Source organism: Desmodus rotundus, chromosome 1 (assembly GCF_022682495.2).
Source record: "Desmodus rotundus isolate HL8 chromosome 1, HLdesRot8A.1, whole genome shotgun sequence".
NCBI lineage: Eukaryota > Metazoa > Chordata > Mammalia > Chiroptera > Phyllostomidae > Desmodus > Desmodus rotundus.
The window spans coordinates 198,362,180-198,386,366 of record NC_071387.1 but is presented as its reverse complement, the minus strand read 5'-3'; the positions used below and the strand labels follow the sequence as shown (position 1 = coordinate 198,386,366).

General features: G+C 44.0%; 1 protein-coding gene across 2 annotated transcripts in view; it reads left to right on the top strand.

Annotated features, from left to right (window-relative positions):
- The first annotated feature begins 16,469 nt into the window (after window positions 1-16,469).
- Window positions 16,470-24,187, top strand: part of MTMR12 (myotubularin related protein 12) — a 53,606-nt gene continuing 45,888 nt past the window's right edge. Inside the window, exon 1 of one of the 2 annotated variants that reach the window (XM_071219766.1) lies at window positions 16,470-16,707. In XM_071219766.1, coding sequence (XP_071075867.1) covers window positions 16,627-16,707 — 81 coding nt within the window. In that variant the 5' untranslated portion in view covers window positions 16,470-16,626. The remainder of the gene's footprint in view (window positions 16,708-24,187) is intronic. The other variant, XM_053914098.2, reaches the window with a different exon arrangement.

The window sequence follows — 24,187 nt, the reverse complement described above, 5'->3', positions numbered from 1 at the left end:
GGTTCTGATACAAGTGGTACATGGATCATGCTTTAATAAACATGCTTTATAGCAGTGACCATAATATATAGTCCAAAACCAGTATTTTTAATTTAATATTAAAGGTGTTTTGTTATTGGCCATATATGTAGCAATAAGTTACTGAAATATTCAGCAAATCATAAAATTCCCATTCTCTGAGCAATTTCAGTCTTCCTTTATTGTGTGCTTAGTGTAATATTTGATGTAAAATAAAATCTGAAAATAGGAAACAATTCTAGAACTTAATGCGTGAATATTTTTGAACAGTACTTAAACTGGTTTCATGTTAAATACAAAGTTGTTATATTCACCTTCTATTCACCTTATTCTAATAAACTCCCAAGTAAGACTAGATAATTAAATTGATCTCAATTGATTAATAGTGTTCAAATACATGGATACATGTATTTGATAAAATACATGGATATTTAAGAGTTCAGAAGTAGAAAGGGAAAGTAGCAGAGAACATACTGTTGGCTGGATCGATGTGGGCCCTGTATTTAAAGATACATGTGATAATGCAGTATGACAAATTCATGAGAAAAAGTTCAGGGCGTTGTAATTTATGTCGAGTTTTGCTCTGAGCTGTAGAGTGACTACTTCAGTGCAATGTAGGGGCAGTACAATGCAGATAAAAACAGATGGGCTGCCTTTTGTTAATGCACACGGTGGGGCGTTGGAGAGAAGGTAAGAACCTACGTTAGCAATCACACTAATCTTAGAAAACACTGGGACCCTTTTCACAGGACCTTCCCTGTGTCATTTATCTGAATGATACCCAAAATGAGAGAGAAAGTAGTCCCGCCACCCCCATATCCACGGTTTCATTTTCCACAGTTTGTTATCCACCGTCAACTATGGTCCAAAAATAGCAAATGGGAAATTCTAGAAATAATTCTTAAGTTTTAAGTTGTGTGCTGTTCTGAGCAGCATATCTCAAGCCATCCTACTCCGTTGTACCAAGGACATGAGTCACCCCTTTCTCTCGCATATCCACATTGTATCCACTACTTGGCTGTTAGTCACCTAGCTCTAGGTTACATTGGTTATCAGAGAGAGACTACATTCACATAGCTTTTATTCTACTATATTACTATAATTGTCCTATTTTATCCCTAATCTCTTACTGTGCCTAATTTATAAATTTGAATTTATCATAGGTATGTGTAGATAAGGTTTAGTAATATCCTCGTTTCAGGTATCCAGCAAGGGTTTGTGGAGCGTATTCCCCACGATTAAGGGGAAACTACCGCATCTAGTTTTACACTTGGCATTAGTCATGCCATATCTGGAGTATGGTGTTCAGTTCTGGGAATTCGTTTTTAAGTAATACAAGAGCATGACTAATGTAGTGGGTTTGTTTGAAACCATATCATGCACAGTTGGAACTACAGAGCAATAGGGACAAGAGATGATGTGGGAGAGGGAAAAGATTGTATCTTCTAATATGAGTGTGGGAAAAATATCAATTGAAGAAACAGCTTTTAAAATGTTAATTGCAACAGTAGACTTCCAGCCAAGATGGAGTCGTAGGTAGACACACTGCGCCTCCTCGCACAACCAAAAGAACAACAATTTAAAAACAAAAAACAACCGGAACTGACAAAATCGAACTATATGGGAGTCCAACAACCAAAGAGATAAAGAAGAAAGATTCGTCCAGACCGGTAGGAGGGGCAGAGACGGGCAGCGGGGGGGAGAGGACTTGTGGCAAGGCAGCAGCTGGCGGGCCCAGCAAGGTGGTGGTTGGTCCCACATCTGAGTGCAGATAAACCGGGAGGAGCAACTGGGGATAGACAGACCATGCAACCCAGGCTCCAGCACCGGGAAATAAAGCCTCAAACCTCTGATTGAAAACACCCATGGGGGCTGAGGCGGCAACGGGAGAAACTCCCAGCCTTACAGGAGAGTTCTTTGGAGAGACCCACAGGGGTCTAGAGTGTACACAAACCGCCCACCCGGGAATCAGCACCAGAGGGGCCCAATTTGATTGTGGGTAGCGGGGGAAGTGACTGAAAACTCGCAGAGAGCAGAGCAAGCGCCATTGTTCCCTCTTGGACCCCTGCACCCCATACAGAGTCACAGTGCAGGGACAGGGGCTGCCGAGCCTGGTGAACACCTAAGGCTCTGCCCCTAACAGGTGCTCCCAGACAAAAAAAAAAAAAAAAAAATGGCCCAAAAGAATAGATCAAGGCTCCAGAAAAAATACAAGTAAGCGACGAAGACAGCCAACCTATCACATACACAGTTCAAAGCACTGGTAATTAGGATGCTCACAGAATTGGTTGAATTTGGTTGCAAAGTAGATGAAAAAATGAAGGCTATGCTAAGTGACAATGTACAGGGAACCAACAGTGACAGGAAGGAAACCAGGACTCAAATCAACAGTGGACCAGAAGGAAGAAAGAAACATTCAACCAGAAAATGAAGAAACAAGAATTCAAAAAAAATGAGAGGCTTAGGAACCTCCAGGACATCTTTAAACATTCCAACATCCAAATTATAGGGGTTCCAGAAGGAAAAGAGGAAGAACAAAAAACTGAAAACTTATTTGAACAAATAATGAAGGAGAACTTACCCAGTCTGGAAAAAGAAATAGACTTCCAGGAAGTCCAGGAAGCTCAGGGAGTCCCAAAGAAGTTCCTCCCAAGGAGGAACACACCAAGGCACATCATAATTACATTACCCAAGATTAATGATAAGGAGCAGTAAGAGAAATGGAGACAGTTACCTACAAAGGAGTTCCCATAAGACTGTCAGCTGATTTCTCAAAAGATACCTTACAGGCAAGAAGGGGCTGGAAAGAAGTATTCCAAGTCATGAAAGGCAAGAACCTACATCTAAGATTACTCTATCCAGCAAAGCTTTCATTTAGAATGGAAAGGCAGATAAAGTGCTTCCCAGATAAGGTCAAGTTTAAGGAGTTCTTCATCACCAAGCCCTTATTATATGAAACGTTAAAGGGATTTATCTAAGGAAAAGAAAATAAAAAATATGAACAGTAAAATGAGAACAAACTCACAGTTATTAACAACCACACCTAAAACAACAACAAAAAAAAATTAAGCAAACAACTAGAACAGGAACAGAATCAAAAAGAAACGGAGATCACATGGAGGGTATCAGCAGGGGAGTGGGAGGGGGAGAGAGGGGGAAAAGGTACAGAGAATAAGTAGCATAAATGGTAGGTAGAACATAGACAGGGGGAGGTTAAGAATAGTATAGAAAATGTAGAAGCCAAAGAACTTACATGTATGACCCATGAATATGAACTAAAGGGGGGGAATGCAGGGTGGAGGGGAATAAAGGGGGGGAAATGGGACAACTGTAATAGCATAATCAATAAAATATATTTAAAAAGTTTTTTAAAAGTCCACAACAAAGTAAAAAAAAATGTTTACTGCAACAATAAAATGGAGGTAACTTGCAAAGAAGTTGTTGCCCATGTTCATAATTACAACCAACCACCTGTGTTAAGATTTTGGTTAAGGTCCTGCCTGGCATTTGGTATGAAAGAATATAAGATGAGCAATCTTTTCTAAGTTTAAAATGCTATTATACTATTAGTTCATGTACATATTAAAGGTCATTTGAACAGGATTCAAATGGCCAATTGCCTCAACATTGATAAGAATTATTTCATGGCATCCAAAATAAGATTTGGGAAAAATAGGTGCTGGTTTTGCCATACCTTCTTAACTGTTTCCTGGTTTTCCATAGCACTGAAGTTTCTAAGCATTTTTTCTCTTACCTCTCAACAATTTTCTGCTTCTGCTGCTTCTGAATAGCACTTTTCCTGCGTTGTCGTCAGCATCTTCTGTGTATGTACACGCTATAGATTATCTCATTCATCTTCCAAGTTAGATACTCCCTGTGTTAAAATTATTTCCAAATCCTGTCTTCCAAACTGCAGTCTTGCTGTTTTTCTTCCAGCCTCTAGTATCTACACTGTTTATTCAGCCTACAACCCCAGGTTACACCGCCACAGCGTCCGTTTGATCATGTTACTGCCGCTCAGAAGACCTTCAAGCAGCTCCACATCACTGTGTTAAACAGTGTGTAGCCCTGGCGGGGTAGTTCCGTTAGAGCGTCCTTCCCGTACACCAAGGTCACGGGGTTAATCCCCAGTCAGGGCACATACAAGAATCAACCAGTGAATGCATAAAGAAGTGGAACAACAAATTGATGTTTCTCTCCCCCTTTCTCTCAACCTAAAATAATAATAATAATTTTTTTAAAACAGTACATACTATTTCAACCTCACAACATTACTACATGGCAGGTGTTTATCACACATGAGCAAACCAGGGTTTGAGGATAAGTAACTTGCTGTAATAAAAGATCATTAGAATGACACAGCCTTTTGAATTGGGTCAGACCATCAGAAAGCTACGTACTTGGAGAGTTCTTTTGACTTGAAAACCTGAGTGTTTGATCTTATGCCATCTACCTCCTATAGATGTGTTTTTAGCCAACTGTCTTTCTGTAGAACTTAAATGCTGAAGATACGGTGTGCAAATGGATTTTAATTGCCCCAATTTTGCTCTACTCCAAAGGCTTGCACATCAGCCTTTTCCGCCCCCTTTATCTTGAAGAACTTACAAAGCTATATCTCTTTCTAAGGGCAATGGTTAACTACGGATGGGAAAATAAAGGGAATCCCATTTCCTTTGCTCGGCATTTTAACCTTTACCTGAGCCAGAAGTCAAAACGGGTGTCTTATGTACCATATCCAGGATAAGCTATAGCTATGCGTTATTTGGCCCAGACACTTAGAAACCCTGAGCAAAGGTTCATATTAAAGATTTCACACAGAAATCCTCACTTGACTTCTCTTAAAAGATTGGAAGATCTGATGACACGGCATGTGTTCCTCCGTGGTAATAATTAGTTAACGCTGAGCATAATGGCCACTTCCTGCAGAGGGTAAATTTGAGACAAAGCCTCTTCTGGACGGTTTACCACAGCCTTCTCTGTTCCCTGTTCAGCCTCCCAGGCTGGTCCTGTGGGCGTTCCGTTACTATATTACGTCAGAGATGCTAGCCGTTTTGCCTGTAGCCTCTCCCCGTTTTGGGGTGCGACTGCATCTGTTACACCGAGGCACGGAGAATCTCTAGAATTACTTTCAGCGCCAAAGGTCTTCAGTTCTGTGATCACGTGTTTCCTACACAGGCGCACTTGAAGTCGTCCACATTCAATGTAAAGGACAGTCATGCAGAAACACTTGAACTTCCTTCATTGATTATTTCCAGAAAAATGCCAGAAAGGAGGCCTGAAATTTAAGCAAGTTACAACCTTAAGGGAATCTTTTTTTTTTTTTTTTTTGGAGCAGAGACTAAAGCCTAGTGCCTGACAATCTCACGGTAACATTGGAGCAGCCTGCCTGTCTTCCTGTCGTTTCTTTGGTGGGGCCAGGAGAAAGATGTAGAAGAAAAGGCTATGGGAGTTGAAAAGAACAAAGACGGGCTAAAAGAAGACTTTCTAGATGGCAAAGTTCTTAATTATATAAGTTTTTACGTTCTTTATTTTTATGAAATCTTAGTGTACATCAAAGGAGATGGAGAGGAGAGGGCTTAGTAAAGTGGAAAGGGAGCTGCAGTTAAAGTATTAACTGAAATCCAATTTATGCGTTTCATCTCTGGATGAGATGAAGCAAACACACTTCCCTTTCTTGCCCACGGAATGCAACTATAAAATCTGGACAAAATGCGGAGAGCGCCAATTTGAGGACTCTGACACATAACCAGTGGCAGACAGATTGGAGAAGATCACACATGAAGTATCATGAAACTGACATGACAGCTTGCATGGTTCCCCTTCCGGAAGTAAACTCACTGCTTACCCTTGGCCCTGAGTACAGCCAGAGAAGAGCATGGCAGGGTGTGGTAATCAAAGCCCCAGATTTCTTGTCAGGGAATGAAAAAGGAGAGTCCTGGGGACCTGGAACATGCTGGGCAGGTTGGGAAGAGGGAGGAGCTAGGGTAAGTGATCTCATAATGTTATTTATGAATAATTTTATACTAATTTTTCCAGGGCTCAACCGCAAGTTATTTTGTGAGGCCAACATTATCCTGATACGGAAACCAGATGAAAACACACTACAACCCCCCGGGCAAGGTGACTTTGGTTGGTTGGATTGTCGTCCTGACACACCAAGGTTGTGGGTTCAATCCCCAGTCAGGGCACATGTGAGAATTAACCAATGAACGCATAAATAAGTGGAACAACAAATTGATGTTTCTCTCTCTCTCTCTCTGTCTCAAAATCAGTACCTTTTTAAAAATTACATAAAAACATACCACAACATCCAGGTCTCCAGCTGGGCGTGTGCTAGAGGCAACAGAGCAGTGTTTCTCTCCCTCTCTTTCTCCCTCCCTCTCCCTCTCTCTAAAAATGAACAAATAAAATCTTTGAAAAACATACCACAACCAAGTGGACTTTACCTTTGGAATGCAAGGCTGGTTCAATATGTAAAAATTAATCCAAATATGAATTTTACTACTAAAAATATAAAATGAATTGTATCCTAGAATAAATAAAATTTAAAGAGATAACTGGGGAAGCCAATGCAGCATAATATACCAAAGAGTTGATATTGATAAAGACATTCAAATCATTTGCATGTGATTCCACTAAGAAAAGAACTGGACACAGCCATAAAGAATTACTACCTAAATGGTCAAGAATTGGAAAAATGGGACATCCATATAGTGAGTCACCATAAATAGTGATGTAGCTATGTATTTTCAGCAAGCTGAGCTGCTCACAAATATCATGTGTAAAACCAGCATCTGTGTAAGAGCCCACTTTTGCAATACATGCCTCTACTTTTTGCGCACACATACACAGAAAAAGTCCTACCTCCAAACTACTAACATTGGTTGTCTCTGGGTTATGAGATCCTGGATGACTTATTGAACTGGTTTGGATGTTTTAGTAATGAACATGGAATGCTTTGTTAATAATAAGAAGATAAAAGCTTTTTTTTGTACTTTTATTAGCATTTATCTTATGCTGAATTTACTCCCGGGCCATAAGTTTTTGTTTCTTCAGTTTCTTCTGGGATATCTCTTTCTTCTGTGCAGCCTCCTCTTCTGGGGTAGGAACAGTCTGCTGTTTTCAGTAGGGTCATCTCAGCGTGGGAGGGAGAGCATGCGTGTGGGTTAACCTGCCCACGAGCTCTAAATTCTGTGCCGTGTCTTGGCAGGTTTGTTCACTTGGATGTGCTCAATGTCCAGAGAATCTACATCTAAACTCTTAATTTCAGTTTTACTCTCAGCATTTTTAAACTTGTGCAGCACAAATTCAGCCCTCTGGGGACCACTGACCCGGCATCGAGCCCCACTGTTTGGCCTGCGCTAACCTACAGACTTTACCATTGTAGCGGGAATGACGCACTAGGCTTCTGTAAAGCGACATCCTTCGGATACTTGGTGGCTTTCGGATATGCATACCCTTGGTGGCCTGGGCAGTTTCTCAAGTGACCTCAAAGTGAACACGAAGGTTTGAACCTCTTGATTCGCATGATTTTGTGGGTTTTCTCTGGATCAAGTGGGTAGTGAGCCATTTTCAGAGATCATCTCTAGCTGCATACAGGAAGAGGAAGAAAAACTTCTTCCTTTAAAAGGGTAAATGAGCAATGTGCTGGGGGGACAATTCTCAAAAGAAGTATATATTCTCAGAAGAAATATAAAATTTTCATATAGCCATATGAAAAATTTTCAGCCTTACTAGTAAGTAAATACACACAAATTTAAAAAAACAATAAAGGTAATAGACTTTTTGTCAACCAGACTGACAAAGGTTATCAAGAATGAAAATAATCTGGTCTGGTCTGAGCTAGTAAGATCGCAAAGGCAAAAGGCAAGGGGCACTAGCTCGGTCCACATCGGAATGATCTTTCTTTCCTTTTTGTTTTTTAAATATAAAAAAATATATATGTACAGATAAAGAGGGAGAATCTTTGACCCAGCAACTGAACCTCAAAGACTTTACTTTAAAGAATTAAATCTAATCAGATAAGTACACAGAACTATAAATTCGAATACTTTTACGGAAGCACTATTGTGTAAGAGTAGAAACTATGGAAATGTCCAGTAAGTACTTTATGGAAATAGAGCTCAACCATCTAAATGATAATATAGACCGGTCATTCTAAAGGGAAGTGTCGCCTTCTTAAAACCCTCATTATTCAACTCCTGTGACTCATGAGAGGGTGTCAGCTCCCTCAGGAATGTTAGGTTGGAAAAAAGTTGAAAATAACTATGTGGGCCCTGGCCAGATATCTCAGTGGGTTAGAGTATCATCCTGATACGCCAAGGTTGCAGGTTCAATCCCCAGTCAGGGCACATACAAGAAGCAACCAAGGAATGCATAAATAAGTGGAACAACAAATTGATGTTTCTCTCTCTCCCTTCCTCTCTCTCTAAAATCAGTAATAAATAGAAAAGGAAAAGAACTATATAGTAGATTAACACATGAAGACATTTACTTTATAATGTTTAGTGAAAAACTCAGATTATAAAACCATGTGTAAAGTATTGTCCCTTTTGGTCTTAATAGGCATGTGTACCATTCTCCAAAATGTTTCCAGTGGTTACCTCTGCACATTATGATTACGGCTTGTTCAGTTTGGGGCTTTTATTTCTATCTCATTAGGAGGTTTGCTAATATCTGTTTGTATAATAACTTTTACCATAAATTAATAACTACCTACTAATTCTTAAATAATTACTACATAATAACTCTTTAAAAAGAAACATGGTGTGAAAACAGTCCAATATGTCCACATGCCTTAAGGATAAATTCCCAAATACTTAGCATGGAAGCCAGGGCCCCATAAACTGTGGTTCTAACCTGTTCTTCCGGCCTCTCTTCCTGACACTCCCTGTTCTAGAACCGGCAGTGTCAGCCCCAGAGCAGAGGGCTTGCTCTCACCTCTCCACCTGGCGCGTGTCCCACTCCCTCTGAGGTCAGCCTCAGAGGCCTGTGCGGAATGCATCTTTATTGACCAAGAGAGACAGACAGAGCCTTTCCTTTGGATGGGGGGAAGGTGTTGCCCTACTCTACCTTGGAGACTAGGAAAAAAGTAAATCAAGAGACTTTTTTTCTAAAAACTAATCAATTACTTCTCTGACCTTATGTTGTGGTTCCAAAGGAAGATTCTCTTAGTATTTTCCCTTCAGTTGATCCTGTCTCATAGGGGGTGAGAGAGTGAATAGATTTTTTTCCCCCTCTCTTTCTGGGCCCCCGGTGGAGCTGAGCTGTAAAACTTCTTTTCAGACTTCTTAAACCTGCATAAGATATTTGCAGCGTCTGAGATGGACTTACTTGGTGCTTTACTTGGCTGCCCTCAGAATCCGTTCCAGAGACCAGGTGAATGAATGGTGAATAGACACCAGTGTTCTGGAGGGAAATGGGGAAATGGCTGGTTGGTAATGGGGCTCCAGGAAAGTTACTCTGTGAAAAATACTGAGATGTTTCTGTGCCGCTCAGCCCTTTCCATTCCTTGCATTCTCTTTTTGCCTTTGGACAAAAAGGATTTGTAAAAAAACAATTTTGAATACATTGTAACCTGGGGGCAGAGGACTATTTCAAACATGAAAGGGTGGGCCTTTCACAGCCTCTGTGTTTGCTCTTTTACAGCCACCTGAACAATAAGCCTTTCAGGTTTTCAGTGAGCAGAACGGGTTAGCCAAGCTCAGAACAGGCGTGACCGCACTGAGCAATCATCCAGTATCCCGGGGCGGGGACAGCGTGGGGGGCATGCTCAGCCTGATTTTATTTGAGAAGGTTCTCCCAGTCCTCATGACAGCAACTGCTTCCCTCCTCCCCCTCTAAGATCCTCATTAGGCTGCAGACACCGTGGAAAAGAGGTGTACTCCTGCTGTTGTGCCAGATTTTCTAACCAGACTCAGCCCCAAGCAAAACTCGAAGGAAGAGAAGATTCTTTCAGTGCCATTTTCCTTCAAATCAGAGAATAAACAGCCTGGATGCCAGGTCCCTAACTTTTCCCCAGCCAGCTCGGTGGCACCAGAAATTCTAAGATTTAAACTGAATGCTTTGATGTCAGTAAATATTCAGAAGGAATAACACATTGTTTTTATTTTGCGATACGCAGCCTTCAGATGATTGAAGGACATGTAAAGTGTTAAGTTACAGCAGTCTTAACAATTTGAGACATCAAACAGCCTCTTTCATTCCTCTCTCCTGGAGACCATCTCTGAATCAGATGCCAGATCTTGACTGCTGTTATCCTGGAATGAGTCAGGAGAAATGTGAAATGGAGAGCCAAGCAAAATAACAGGTTTTTCGGCTCACTGGTTGCTCCCTCCCACAGTCCCTCTCACACACACACACACACACACACACACACACACACACACACGTGTGCACGAGGCTCAGAACTGGCAGCGTGCAGAGCAGGCAGTGTCCCGGTACTGAGCCCCTGCCTCACAGCTACCCTATCACTTGCAGAACCTGGGATGCGTGGGCCTGAGTCCAACACCCTGTTTGGGGCTTTTGGAGGGTGGTAGCCCTGTGGACACTCTGCCCGCCCCTGCTCCTAGGCATAGAGTACTTGAAATGGCAGCATGGTCTTCCCAGGGATTGCAGAAGCCCCTTGATTCCTCTCTCTCGCAAGAGGTTGGGAAATGATTCGCAGTTTTCCAGGGCCCCTGAATGAGACCTAGAAAGTAACTAGGAGGGAGAGCCCAGGCGCTACTGGGAGGCTGCCCAGCAGAGGAAAATCACAGAGGAATCACCATGCCAGCCAGCTGCACAGGGGCAGGACGGAGTGACTGCAGGCCCCAAGTGGCACCCTCCCTACCCAGGAACACGCGGGACAAGCAGTGACACTGAGTCAGGGACACGGGCAACTGGCCCCACTCCCATGCCAGGCCTGGCCAGGGCTTTGTGCCAGCCCAGAGAGTAGGGCAGCAAACACAGAAGGGAGTTCTGAAATGGATTGTGACTGCCTTGGAAGACTCGAAGTGACAAAGAGAAAGCTCAGAAATAACCAGATTAGGTCAGACCACTGTGGATTAGAATTCACGTTCGGAAATCAGACTACATTACAGAAATAAGTCCCAGGGTTGCGCCAAGCAGCAGTGTGATCTTGGACGAGCTGTTTTACTTCTCTGGGCCTTGTGATGTCCCTACTTCCTGGCTCTTCAAAGTGAATTTGGGTCCAGCTCTGGAAGCAGTTCCAGGGCTTCCAGGGGTGGCCCAGCGCTGACTATAGCCAGGTTTCTGGAGCACGCTTCATGTAATTGTTGGCCTGGTCAGTGTGCCCAGAGGAGTCCTGGTGAAGGAGGACAGAAAGAATAGTCCCAGCCTCCTCTTTTATTATTTTTCTGTGTCCTGTATCCTGCCTGGCTGAAATAATTCCTTAAGCTGTTTGAGAATACCTTTCTGGCTCGCCACTTCCTAAAATGTCCTGTAGAGGGCGCAGTTTCCTTATCCCAGACGCTTCCAGGGTTCAGGAGGGTCAATGATTCAATCAAGTTTGAGGCTTATCCATCCATCGCATAATCTCTTCAAAGCGCCCACGATAATACTGCAGGGAATATCAAGAGGCACCGGAGGGCCTCCTGTGACCGTGGGAAGCTCTGGGCAGTGAGTAAGGTTGGACTTACGGCATTTCACATGTACGAATGGATTTGTAGGATACATGTTTAAAAGTGAAATTCCTGATACAATTTTGATGGTATTGCAAAATTGCCCACCCGCCTGCCCCATCAATTTACCCCTCTCCTCTGGTAATGATGAAAATCCTGGTTTCTCCCGTCCTCACTGAGGGCTCACTTAATATTGCAGCACTAATGTACGGGGAGGTCCTAGTCACGGAGGAGACCCACCATCCTTGCTTTGGAGAACTTGCAGTCTAGCTGAGAGTGGCGGAGAGGAGTCAAACAGATCATCCGTAAGCCTTTATTTAATAAATAAATCTATCAGGCCATGAAGTTGTGTTTTGAAGAAGACAGAATAGACATTACATAGAGTAGGCTCATTAAGCCCCCTACCATATGGCCAGCTTAGACTGTGTGTTTTGTTGGCGGGGGGGTGGGGGGGAATCACAGGAAGTCCTTGTTTCTAATTGGTGAGTCTCCCCAACAGGTCCTCATATTCTGGTACCACAAGACTGACACCAATCCAAACGCTTCTGAAGTCAGGTTTATTCCTCATCATCTTCAGAGGAGGGTTGAAAGACCCACGGATGCAGCAGGAGGCTAAGGAACTTTCTGTTTTTAGTGAGAGAGGAGGGCAAGCAAGCCTTCACATCCGGACCACTGGCTAAAATCGAAGTTTGGCAAGGGGCCATTAACAAACGTATGCACTTAAGTCCTTGACTATTTTATGTACGTATGTCATATGTACATAACATATGATATAGGTTTATATTGATATAGTATAGAATGTATTTATTTAGAATTATAACTGAGAATCTATCATATATCACATATAAATCTATTGTATATGTTATAGATAATAACATTTAATTTTATTTTTTTATTTATTTTAAAATCAAGTCCTAGTTTGTATCCAAGGGATTTAAAAGTGCAGGCTCTAATATGGACGCTAGAGTTGAACTCTTGCTTCCCTGTTTACTAATCAATCACTTCCCAGGCTGCTTTTCATCTAATAGCATTTCGCTCACTGAGGTGCAAATATTTATTGAATTTCTACCACACGCCTGGCACCTGTTAGACAAAGATGATTAACACATACCAGGAGGCTGCTTCACATGACTCCACATAGGAGGAAATGGGAATGGCTGGGCTTAATTATCTGTCAGAAGAATGTGTCTCCCCATCTGGGCGCATGCTATGGGAAGAAACACACTGCCTCCGGTCTGGCACTCCCTGTATGCTAGCTAAGAGTTGAGAGTTGACTGGTTCCTATTTATAGTTCTCCAAGAAAGCTTGGGGCAGCATTAGGAGGAAAGAGTGACCTCAAACTATTGCGCATAAATTAAAGCGTACCATCTGTGTTTATTAATAGATGGAGATATTTGACCTCAGCATGACAAGAATTTTTCAATCAGTTGGGAGAGACCCTCCCAAGGAGATTTGACCCACACCCTAAATATTAAGTGAAAATATGCTGGTAGCTGGAGAACTTAACAGCAAGATGGAGACAGATGTGAGCCTATTCTCTGTCCTCATTGCCGTCTTGCTTCTTAAAGAAGGTATGGATTTTCACGACTGACTCCAAACAGCCCCTGGAGGCAGCTGGCCTTTCAGTCTTTAAAAACTTTCCTCTGCCCTGGCTAGGTAGCTCAGTTGGTTAGAGACTCATCCCGATACACCAAGGTTGCAGGTTCGATCCCCAGTCAGGACACACACAAGAATCAACCAACGAATGCATAAATAAGTGGAACAACAAATCAGTGTTTCTCTCTGTCTCTCTCTCCCTTCCTTTCTCTCTTTCTCCCTCCCTCCCTCTCTCTCTAAAATCAATAAATAAAAATTAAAAAATCTTTCTTCACTTGTTCCAGACTCATCACAATGCAGAACAACTGGATGCTGAAGAGCAGGATAAAGTCATTATTACAAGGCAGATGGTTTGAAGGGAAGGAAAGTTGGTATGACGGATTAGAAATAAAAGCCATTATCTCTAGTCCAAGGATTGGGGCAGAAGTTAAAAACAAAGCAAGCAAACAAAACCTCTTTGCTTAACAAAGTCCCAAAGCTGATTATTGGGAGAAGTCATTTTGCTTCTCTTTCTACAGTCTGGGAGAAGGAGTAAATTATGTCCTGCTTGGTGGGATTGTACTAAAGGCAGCCAACACCTACTTAGTTCTTGCTGCCTACTAGGCATCACCTGGATACCTTGTTTAATCTTCAAAACAGTCCCCAACCACGAGGTAATTATCATCGTTGCTTCTATCATCCTAGATAGAAACGGAGGCAGAGAGAGGTGAAGTAACTTGTCCAAGAACACAGATAAAAGGAATGGGCAAGGCCTGCTGCATGATTTGCAGGACCCAGTGCAACATGAAAATGTGGGGTCCTGTCCCAGGGCAGACAACTCAATTCCCTCCCCACAGGATATGGGTGACCCCTGAGAGATTGGAGCCTACGAGCCTGGCCACACTAAGTATCTGAGTGGGGGTGGGCGAGAGGCTCCGGCAGTCGCCGTGGTGCTGCCAGCCTAGGGCAGGCGTGGCTGCTTATCTCACTCAGAGATGCAGGAATGAACTGGGGGACTGTACCTGACCCTGATCATCTCCTAGTTGATGCCCCGGCACTCAGGGGGCGCGGAGTGGATGGCGGTAGAAGAACACGAGATTCCTCCCTTATCCTTCCTGGGCAATGAGGTCTGGCTGCTGTCCTCACAGAGGGAGGCAGCACACTAGGTTTGGCTGGGGAGGACCAAGGTGCCAGGGCCTGGTGGGCACCTGAGAGGTGGTGGGGAAAGGATGGGAAGTGGCACTTCGCAGGAGCTGAGGCTTCCAACCCCCAGGCTTGCTCCGTTGTCCCATAACATTTCACTCAAAAACCATGAACTGAGAGAGAAAATGATTCAGAATTTCAAGGCCGCAACCTTGGAGCATTAAACACCAAGCCCTTCTAAGTGTGGGCCCTGTGTGACTGAACTAGTTTCCTACTGAAGGAGCCAGTCCTGACCGTAGGTACCCACACTAACACATTGACTATGGTGGAGGATCATGGAGTTCTTTGAAAAGGAAGTAAACATTTGCTCAGGGTGTGAAAATCTGCCCTGCCTTTTCACAATGAAAAGTAAAAACTTATGAAATATAAAGTGGGATATGATTTGTCCCAACACATAATTTCATTCTTCAACACCTCCTTACGGAGCATCTTTCTTGATGAAGCTTGACTTGGGCTTCACACGTAGAATTGACACTTTCACTGTGATCCTTCCTAATCTGGGTAATTATAATGTTGAGAACATGGGCTTTGGTCTCACACAAACCTGGGACGGAATCCAGCTCTGTCAGTGACTAGCTCTGCGACCTGGGCAAATTACTTGCATCTGTCTTCTCATTTAAAACGGGGATAATGCAGCTCAGCAGTGGCTGCAGCACTGAAAACTGGATAGACTTAACGATGGCACAGTAGTTGGAAATGAGGCTGAGACAGTGTAGGGCTAACATGGGACTCCATCTTGACAGAAAGAACTCCATCTTAGAGGCTATGACTCCTTGCTTTCAACAAAATTCCATAGTTAAAATTAACCTAGCCACATCCTTAAAGGAAAGAATATATGAGGATAACATCCTTCCTTAACATCATGATCTGCAACATAGTTGTTTTGTCAATTAAATAGTAACTAGAATATTTGCACAAGCATTATTTTACAGACCCTTTGGCTGGTCCACTGACTATGGAAAACATCTTGTGACTACCCCAGGTTCAACTGCCATCAGATGACAATCTAGGGACAACTGACCTACCTCCTCCTCATTCCCAAGCCGTACAACCTCCTCAAGGCCCTGATATAAGCCAATAAACTGTCTGCTTGACCTTGTACTGAGTCCAGCGCTCATTTCTGTGGCATTGAGACTCAAGAACCCGGCATTCAAGATTTGGTAACGAGGCTACAGGACTTGTCCTGAAACTGTGTTTGCAAAATCAAGTTCATTCTTTATCACTTAGGTTTTATGTTTATTTGGAGCATCTTGGGAGGAGCAGTGAGGGGGGAATGAAGAGGGTAAGAGCATTAGTTCCTGACACAGAAAAGAATTAACTGCAAATACTTATTAGTGTTTTCCACAAGACTAAATTTCTTGAAAGCTGTGTCCTGTATTATTCATCTGTATCTAACAATGCTTGGGCCAAATGTGTTATTTAAATGAATTTTCTTTGCAATCTTCACTAAAAATGGGGTTTTATCGGTAACCTGGGAGAGTGGGTAAGAGAAGTCTCTTGAGGGCTTTTGATAATTGTCAGAAACACAAAGAAACAAAAACTTGGAGAATGAGATAGGCCAGACCCTTTATAATCAAACATCAAACCTATTACTAAACGCCTGTTAACACTTGGTTTATCTCTTTTTTTCCCCACATTTAAAATAATAAAGGTGAATGTCTTTAATGTGGATTTGGAACTCATAGGGGGAGAGTCGGCATATCATACTTTTGGGAAGTTTTATTCCAAAACGACTAGGAAAGAACGCCTTGAACTGCTCACAACTTAGTTCCCGCAGGATCATTGGACGACGGAGACATATTTGCTATCCAATCGCCGAGGAGTCCGGAGGAAACGCTCTCTAGATTGGCAGAGAAAACGTCTCTCCAGGTTCATTCCTGAAGAAGCATGGCCAATCAGAGAACGCAGGGGGGCGGGCTTTGCTGCAGGAGGGTGAAATAGAGCCTATCTCAAACAGCGAATCTCCGCCAGTCAGACTCGCCTGTCGTGAGTGGGAGGGCGTGGCCTCCGGCCCCAGTCTCCCAACGCGCGAGGAGTGGGCGGAGCGAGTGGTGTCAGCGGCGGAGCCGGATGCGGGCGGTGCCGTGGCCGTCGCGGCCCTAGGGATGGGCGGAGCCCCAGCCGCCTGTGCTGGTGGCCGCCGCCGCCGCTGCCGTAGTCCGAGCGGCCACCTCTATTCCGGCGCGTCGCTGCTTCCCAGGGCGGTGGTATGCTGGGGAAAGCGGTAGTCGGCGCTGGCGGCGGCACCAAGGCGCTGAAACCCTCCTTCGTGTCGTACGTGCGCCCCGAGGTGAGGGGACGCCTCGCGGGCAGGGCGTCTGGCTTGAGCGGCCCGGGCAAGGGGTGCCTGGAGCCCCTTCCCCGGCGCGGAGAGGGCGGAGGGTGTGTGCTGGAGGGGAACCGGGCGGGATGAGGTCCTTAGAGGCGCTCTGGGGCCTCCGGTGGGTCGGAGTGGGGACCCGGGGAGGGGGCAGGCAGGTGCGGAGTGCAGGGCCCGCCTCCTGTTGACCAGGTGAAGGGGCCCGAGCCCGGTAGGTTCAGCGGCCCGCGACGCCCCTGGGTACACTGTAGAGGAGCTGGGGTTCTGGGCAGTGCGGGAGGGTAAGGGCTGGGTGGTCCAGACTCCAGTGGGGCCTGCCCAGAGTCTACCGCCCTGGTGGGTCTACCCTGTCCTTGGAATTTTTCGTGAATCTTGGGCGCTTTCCTGTCTCAGCTGTCTGCTCCGAAGAGAGCTATTTGATGCCGCTGGCGGGATGCTGTGCACCGGCTCTCCCTTCCCATTTGCACTGCAGAGAGAAACTCTGGGTCGCCCCCACCTCAGCCAGTCTTTACCTCTCCCTGGTGAATTCCCGTTTGTCACTTTCCTTTCATTTCACCCATTCACCGTCACCCTTTCCACCCCCTCTTGCTTTCGTCCTGGATTTTTACTGTCAAGTTCATTCATTCATTCAGAAAATATTTTTTGAGTTCCCACTCTGTGCCAGGCACTGTTCTAAACCCTTGGGATATATACATCAGTGAGCAAAACAAATATCTCTGCTCTCCTGGAGCTTCTTTGGGGCAGAGAGAGGAGTAAACAATAGATAAATTAGATATAAGTGAACTATATGTATATTGGAAGGTGCTAAGTATCATGGGAGAAAGTGTCACCTATTTTCTCCTTGCACGGATGACATTTGAGCAAAGACTTGAAGGGTGCTTGGGGTCTGAGGGGACAGTAGTACTGGCAGAGGAAAGAGTCTGGAGTGTTGGAGGAGCATCAGAAAAGCCAGCTCAGTGGCTGAGGCGGACAGTCACAGGAGAGCAGGTGGGAGAGCAGGTGGCCTAGAGATTTATAGGCTAGGCTGAGGGCTTCTTGAGCAATGGCTCCCAATCCAAATGCCAAATTAGACACGTTCTCATTTTGGATTACTGAAGTTGTTCTCTGCTCCTCTCTCCAGCACTTTATCAGCAGTGTGCAGAAGCACTACCAAACTGTGTCTTCCCATCTCTGTGAAGAAAAGGCGGGTGGGCTGTGGATGGGGGGTTTTGATCTGGAAGTGTGTCTGTAAGACCCCCCTGTATGTATCTTCAAATTCAGAATGTGTGTGTGTGTGTGTGTGTTTCCAGTGGAGAGTACTCTTGAAATGGGTCTTATTGTTAGTCCTAATTTTAAAATAAAATAAAAACCACTTCCTCTTCCTCTGTAAATGCTTGATAAGGAGTCAGGGTCATTTTGAATTTTCAGCTGGCTTCCCTTTTAGTATCATGGACAATACTGTGGTCAGTCAATTTCTCTTTCTGCCTTTTTTGGTAGAACCCTGGTTGAAGTGCAACCGATCTTTAATCTTTCCTCGTCAGTGAGGTTAAACTGCAAGTGGAAAGTCTTCTGAAATGTGGCCAGAGTTCAAGAATGTTCGCATTTTTCATCTACCAAGTGCACATGTTGTAATTGGACTTGTTTTCCCTCTTTGCCCCCAGCGCCTGTTAGAGTTCTTTTGAGAGATAATTAGGGTAGGGGAGTGGTTTAGAACCACACAGTAAGCCTGAAGTGGTCACATTTTTTAGGTCCTCATTGTCGGCTGATTGGTTTTCTTGCGATAAAATAGTGCTGTGTAGACTCTATGCTTCTTTGTTATAATCTGAGGACAAGGCTCTGATGATAACCGTGGATGGTGTTTAAAGGATAAGTGAATGCAGGGGTGAGAAGGCAATTGGTGTTTAAGTATCTATGCAGCTTTCGCTAGATATCACACTATTGGAAATGCAGGAGAGCCGCTTGTGTGCCTCAGAGAGTACCGGCTCTGGTGACATTCTCTTGCTCAGTGGGAGGAGTTCCTCACAACATCCTTTGGAAGACTGTCTGTCATTCTTGCTATTTCTACTCCTCTCCCTTGTGTTGCCTTCATCTTTACTGCCTTTGATGTATGTCTTCCTATCTCTTCTTTATATGCACTTTGCTTTTGTTAGCTGGGAAATCACAGTTTCTCGGCACACCTTTTTGCTAGTAGGTCACTGAGCTGCCAGGACAACCTTCACGTCTTATGATATAATGATACCTGTGCCTGGTGATGAACTTGTTCTTGGCTGATCGGATCTTGGGAGGTTCAACGGTGGCTGCCTTTGATGTGCCAGGGAATCTATAAGACGTTAGCCTTTTGTGTTAAAAACAGGAATGTTTCACTGGATAACGTATTTGAATTGAAATGACGCTTTTAAACATCATGGCTTATTTTTTGCTCTTGAGATCAGAAAGGTTGGCATTGGACAGCCTAAAATGAGGGTTAGTGGTTAGCTCCAACTTTTAAAATTGGATCTCTGCCAGAGTGACTTGAGCTCTTCTGTTATCGATCCTCCTGAATCAATGAATGTGAAAGTTGAAATCCTGAACTGTAATTTAGGACCTTTGGTCAGTTTTGTAAGCTCTGCCCGGAGGGCTGCACATCGTTAGAACTTTTAACTGGGAAGTTGAGGGGAGGAAGGAGAAAAGAACAGGAAGGAGAGATCTGGACCTATCTTGGTAGTACGTGATGGCTGGAACCGGAAGCATCTCAGCACCCCCACCCCTTCTTAGCCCCAGGGCGCCTGTGTCTGGGAACCCCGGCCTGAGCTCTGCTTCAGGGAGATATCTGGTGATAGTGTAGGTGCCAGATCTATTTTTCTTGTTCAGTAAAACAGCTGTTTGAATTCTTTCAGGAGGCGTAAGTGTTCATTATAGAAAAATAAGGAAATATAGATATGCAAACAAATATTTTACAGAAAAGCCAATAAACTTATTTTTTAAAAAAGATGTTTCTCTATTTATTTTTAGAGAGAAGGGAAGGCAGGGAGAAGGAGAGGGAGAGAAACACCAACGTGTGGTTGCCTCTCGTGCACCCTACCTGGGGACTTGCCCTGTAGCCCAGGCACGTGTCCTGACTGGGAATCGAACCAGGACTTTTTGGTTTTTAGGCCACTGAGCCACACCAGCCAGGGCTAATAAGCTTATTAACAACTTGATTTATATCCTATTGGATGTGTGTAAGTGTGTGCGTACATTTTTTTACCAAAATAGGATTGATATTGCTGATTATATTATTTTGTAATCTGCCTTTTTTACCAGAAATGTATAGTGTAAATATCTTCCCATGTCAGTTGTTAACCTGTCATTTTAATTTGACCCCTTTTCCTCAACAGAGACATTCAGTGTCTTGGGGAGATGTTAGGTAGCAGAAAGAACCAGTGTATGATTGTTAAATGTTTTGCTAGTTAAGTCACCTTCTCTGGTGGTGAGTGACAGTTCTGATTTGTCAAAACTGTCAGCCCTCTGCTCACTAACCTTGCAATTATAAGCACCGGTTTGGTAATTGATAGTGATTAGAAATGTTTAGTGTCAATACCCAGAAGTTTGTAAGTAAAGGACCATTAAGTGGTCCTAAGAGAAAGTCCTCATTTAATAAGTCTGTTCCGTCGTGATAAGGAAGTTGAATAAAAACTTCAGGGTACTCATGTGTTGTTTCCTGAAACCAAGACCAGGAAAAATTCAGCTTTTAAGAGTCTGTTGTACTTGTGCCCATATTTGTACAGTATTCCAAATACAGTTAAAATGTATTTTTTAGTAGGTCAGTGTTTGACTTGAATGTACTATTATTATCAATTTCTTATTTGTGGAGTTTTAGATTTTGAAGAGAATTTGAAGATAATCTAGATGCGTCCTGATTGGTTGGACTTAGTTGGTTGGGCCTCGTGACCCAGAGTGAAGGGTCGCTGATTTGGTTCCAGGTCAGGACACATGTCTGGGTTTGCAGGTTCGGTCCCTAGTTGGGGTGTTTGGTGAGAGGCAACCTACTGATGTTTCTCTTGCACACCAATGTTTCTCTCCCTCTCTTTCTCCCCCCGTCCCTTTCTCTCTAAAAAAATAAACAAATAAAGTCTTCAGCAATACTCTAGATGATGTGGCCCGCAGGGTTAAACGTTCTCCCCGGCCTCAGCAGTATTGCAGAACAGGGTTAAGAGCTGTCTCCCAAGAGCCAGCGGAGCCAGGGCCTGAGCCAGGTTCACAGGCGCTCAGGAAGGGTTTTATGAAGGCATGGGAAGAAGAGGCAAGAAGAGAGATGAAGATTGAGAAAGGCCCCCCCCCCCCAAAAAAAAATTCAGACTTAATTGCTGATTTTTCTTTTCCATTTATCTCTCAGGGGAGAGAATCCATTCGATTGTCTAGTCCTCATTGAATGCTGTTTCTTTTGCTGGGGAGACGTGAACCTATGATCCTATATTCTTCCCAGGGATATGACTGGGGGTATATATCAGAATAAAAAAACAAATAATTATTAACTAATAATTATTAGGTACTTCTGTGTCTTAGAACTGTGCTTAGCTCATTTCACCCTTTCAACTGTCTTATGCAATGGACACAAACTACTGTTACCTCCCTCTTTCGTGTTTAGATGTGGAAAGTGAGACCCAAAGAAGTGAAGTACTCAGGGTCCCAGCTGGCAGAGGGTGGCGCCAGGGTTTAAGCTAGGGCTGTCTGACTTATGCCTGAAGTTTATGAACACAGGGCACATGAGTAGTGAGACACGCTTATAGCCCTGGTTGGTGTTCGCACTCCAGAGTGCTTTCTCATCTCTGTTCTCCAGTAGCAGTTTCTTTCTTGGCTTTTGTTAGGTTATCCACCAGGCAACTGTGAGTGGATATGGGCCCCATGGAGATACAGTTCATTCGCTCAACAGATATTTACTCAGCACCTTCTAGTACCAGGCACTATTCTGGATGTTGGGGATACAAGCAGACTGAGATTATTTTGTGGTGGAATACTACTGTATTGGACCACTAATTTTGCTGACTTTGATGGATCGGTGACAAGAAGAGATTGTCTTATCCTAAAATGGCCCTACTTCCCCAGTGCTAGCAATACTAATTAACTTTAAAAACAAAGTCTAGATTCATTACCTTTTTCATTTAAGACTATTTCAAACTAATTTTTTAATGGCAGAATTATTTCCTTAAGTTTATTGAGGTCATTGATAATGATTTAACAGGCCATTAAAGGACATTCAAAGTTCTTCCTAAAATGATCACTTTCTTAGCTGTGGCTTTAGCCTGATGATCTGTCCAAAGCTTCCGCTTTTCCTTTCCTGCTTGCGCTTCCTGCGGCATCTCCCTGGGTCAGGTCCAGCACCACACAACTTCTGCAGATGGAGCATCAGAAGATGACATGAGGCTCTGTCAGGCGACACTTCCTGATCAAACAGCTGCCTCAGGGACAGCCGCTGCATTGGGGCCAGGCACTCTTTCAGTGCCCTACTTCCGTCCCCGGCTGCCATCAACATCTTAGGTTGTGGGGAACCCGTACTTAGAAACTTAAAGTTCTAGATTTTTCTCTGAATATCCTCAACAGGATATATGATGTTCTTGGACCACTTCCATGCTAAACCATCCTATATAATAACGTACTTTAGGGAAAACTCGGTTTTTAGGAGCTACAGCTTTTTGTTACCACTATAAAAGATGTATACCCTATTTTTATGATAAAGACGATGTAATCAAGTTGCAGGCTTTGGAAGTTAGAAAAATTAAGTCACCCTTCGTTCTGCCCTAACCAGAGCAGTTATTTCTGTTTTTAGGATGTCCAGGCTTTGTCCCTGTGTGTGTGTCTTACGCAGCTGACACACGGTACGTGTAAAAATCTGTGACCTACATGTGCTTGTCAGGCTTGACGGTAGTACCACTGCTCTGCATCGATAGAGCTTGTGCTTTGAGTTGTTTTTCCAGCAAGGAAACACCCTTAGTTTCTCATCATGTTATGCTGTGACTTCTGACGTGTCCTTTTTTAAGACCATGAGCACAGTGGGTTTGCAGTTTAAAGAATCATTTAAAATAAACTCCTTAAGATAGGTTGAGAAGTAGGACTGACCTGGAATAATTCTTATAACCTCTAATCTTCTGTTGCTCTGGGAGGAAGAAGAGGGGAGGTAAAAATGGGATGGCATCCCAGGAGGGCATGAGGCTGTAGGAAGGAAGCGGGGCCTCCCCCTTCCTGGAGCCCCTCTGCATAGCTGCAGTGCCCGAACTCTGGGGGAAGCAAACGCTTGTCAGTTGCTCTCCCTTGCATGCTGTGAGTGAGCCTTGGTTCTGTTTCTCAGTGAAAAATGGGAATAAGAATAACACCTCTTTTATCTGAGAGGTATATGTGAATATTTAGGAATGTGAAATGTGACTGTGCGGGCACAACCGGAGCAGAGTACTTGGCACACGGTTAGCCTTCAGTAGATGTGGGCCGTCGTCATCGCTGTTCAGAAGCAGTTGGTCAGAGCCACTTGGATGGTTCCGGAAAGTGCGTGATCATTATAATCTTAGAACACAGAAACCTTTCCCATCTAGCGAGTTAATGAAAGTGGAGTTTCGGTTGTTGCGGTTGCTGCCATGGCGTGTCAGGAAAGGTCACTGGGTGGTAACTTTTTCTTAGAATATGGTTTACTATCTCTACAAGTTTCTTTTCCTCTTTTCTTGGTTCCTTTATACATTTGAGAATGGTTCGGTTCCATTTAAAATTCCAGCTAATGCGAACACTTAGTAGTTTACTTTTCATTGGTAATGTTTGGCCTTTGACGTTTTGCTGGCCTCATTCTGTGTGCTTGTTCTTCTCTCTCTTCCCTCATTTCTAACAAGTCTGTGTCATGGGGTGGATTTTGTCCGTTTGTCCTGTCTGTTCAGTGGCTTACTTAAGATCTGGGAATGCAAAATCAAATCACCTCCAGGAGTGACGACTGTTTCACAGGCAGTTGTAAGACTCTACTGTTCTGATTTCATATATAAATGCTTTTCCTAAAATGACGCCATCGCTTTTCCCTTCTCTGCCCCGTCCTTGTCGTTCCTTCTAGACCTGGCTGGTGGGCGGCCTTTCCAAGGCGGCATCTAGGTCCTCAGTTGTTTGCCCGTTGGGGAGGGAGAGGCTTCAGCCACAAGAAAAGCGGGGGCCGCGGTGGAGAAAGGCTTGGAGTCTGCCTTTCCCTGGGACAGATTGCCGGCCCCTGTTTCAGACAGGGGTCCTGAGCTGCTGGGCTTTGGCTTTTGTCTTTGCTAGGAGGGTTTTAAAGTTCCTGAGAAAACACCGAAGGGAATGAGCCCAGTTTTTTGGATGAAAAGTCTCATTGTTCCTACCTTTTCTCCAGACATAAAATCAAGTTCCTGTTTTGCTTTAATCCCTTGAGATCCATTTCCTTTCTTGACTTCAGCTCTCCTTGACTTCCTGTCCTTACCTGTAGCAGTGGGTGACCATCTGCCCTGCAGGCTGATTTTGAGTGTGAGAA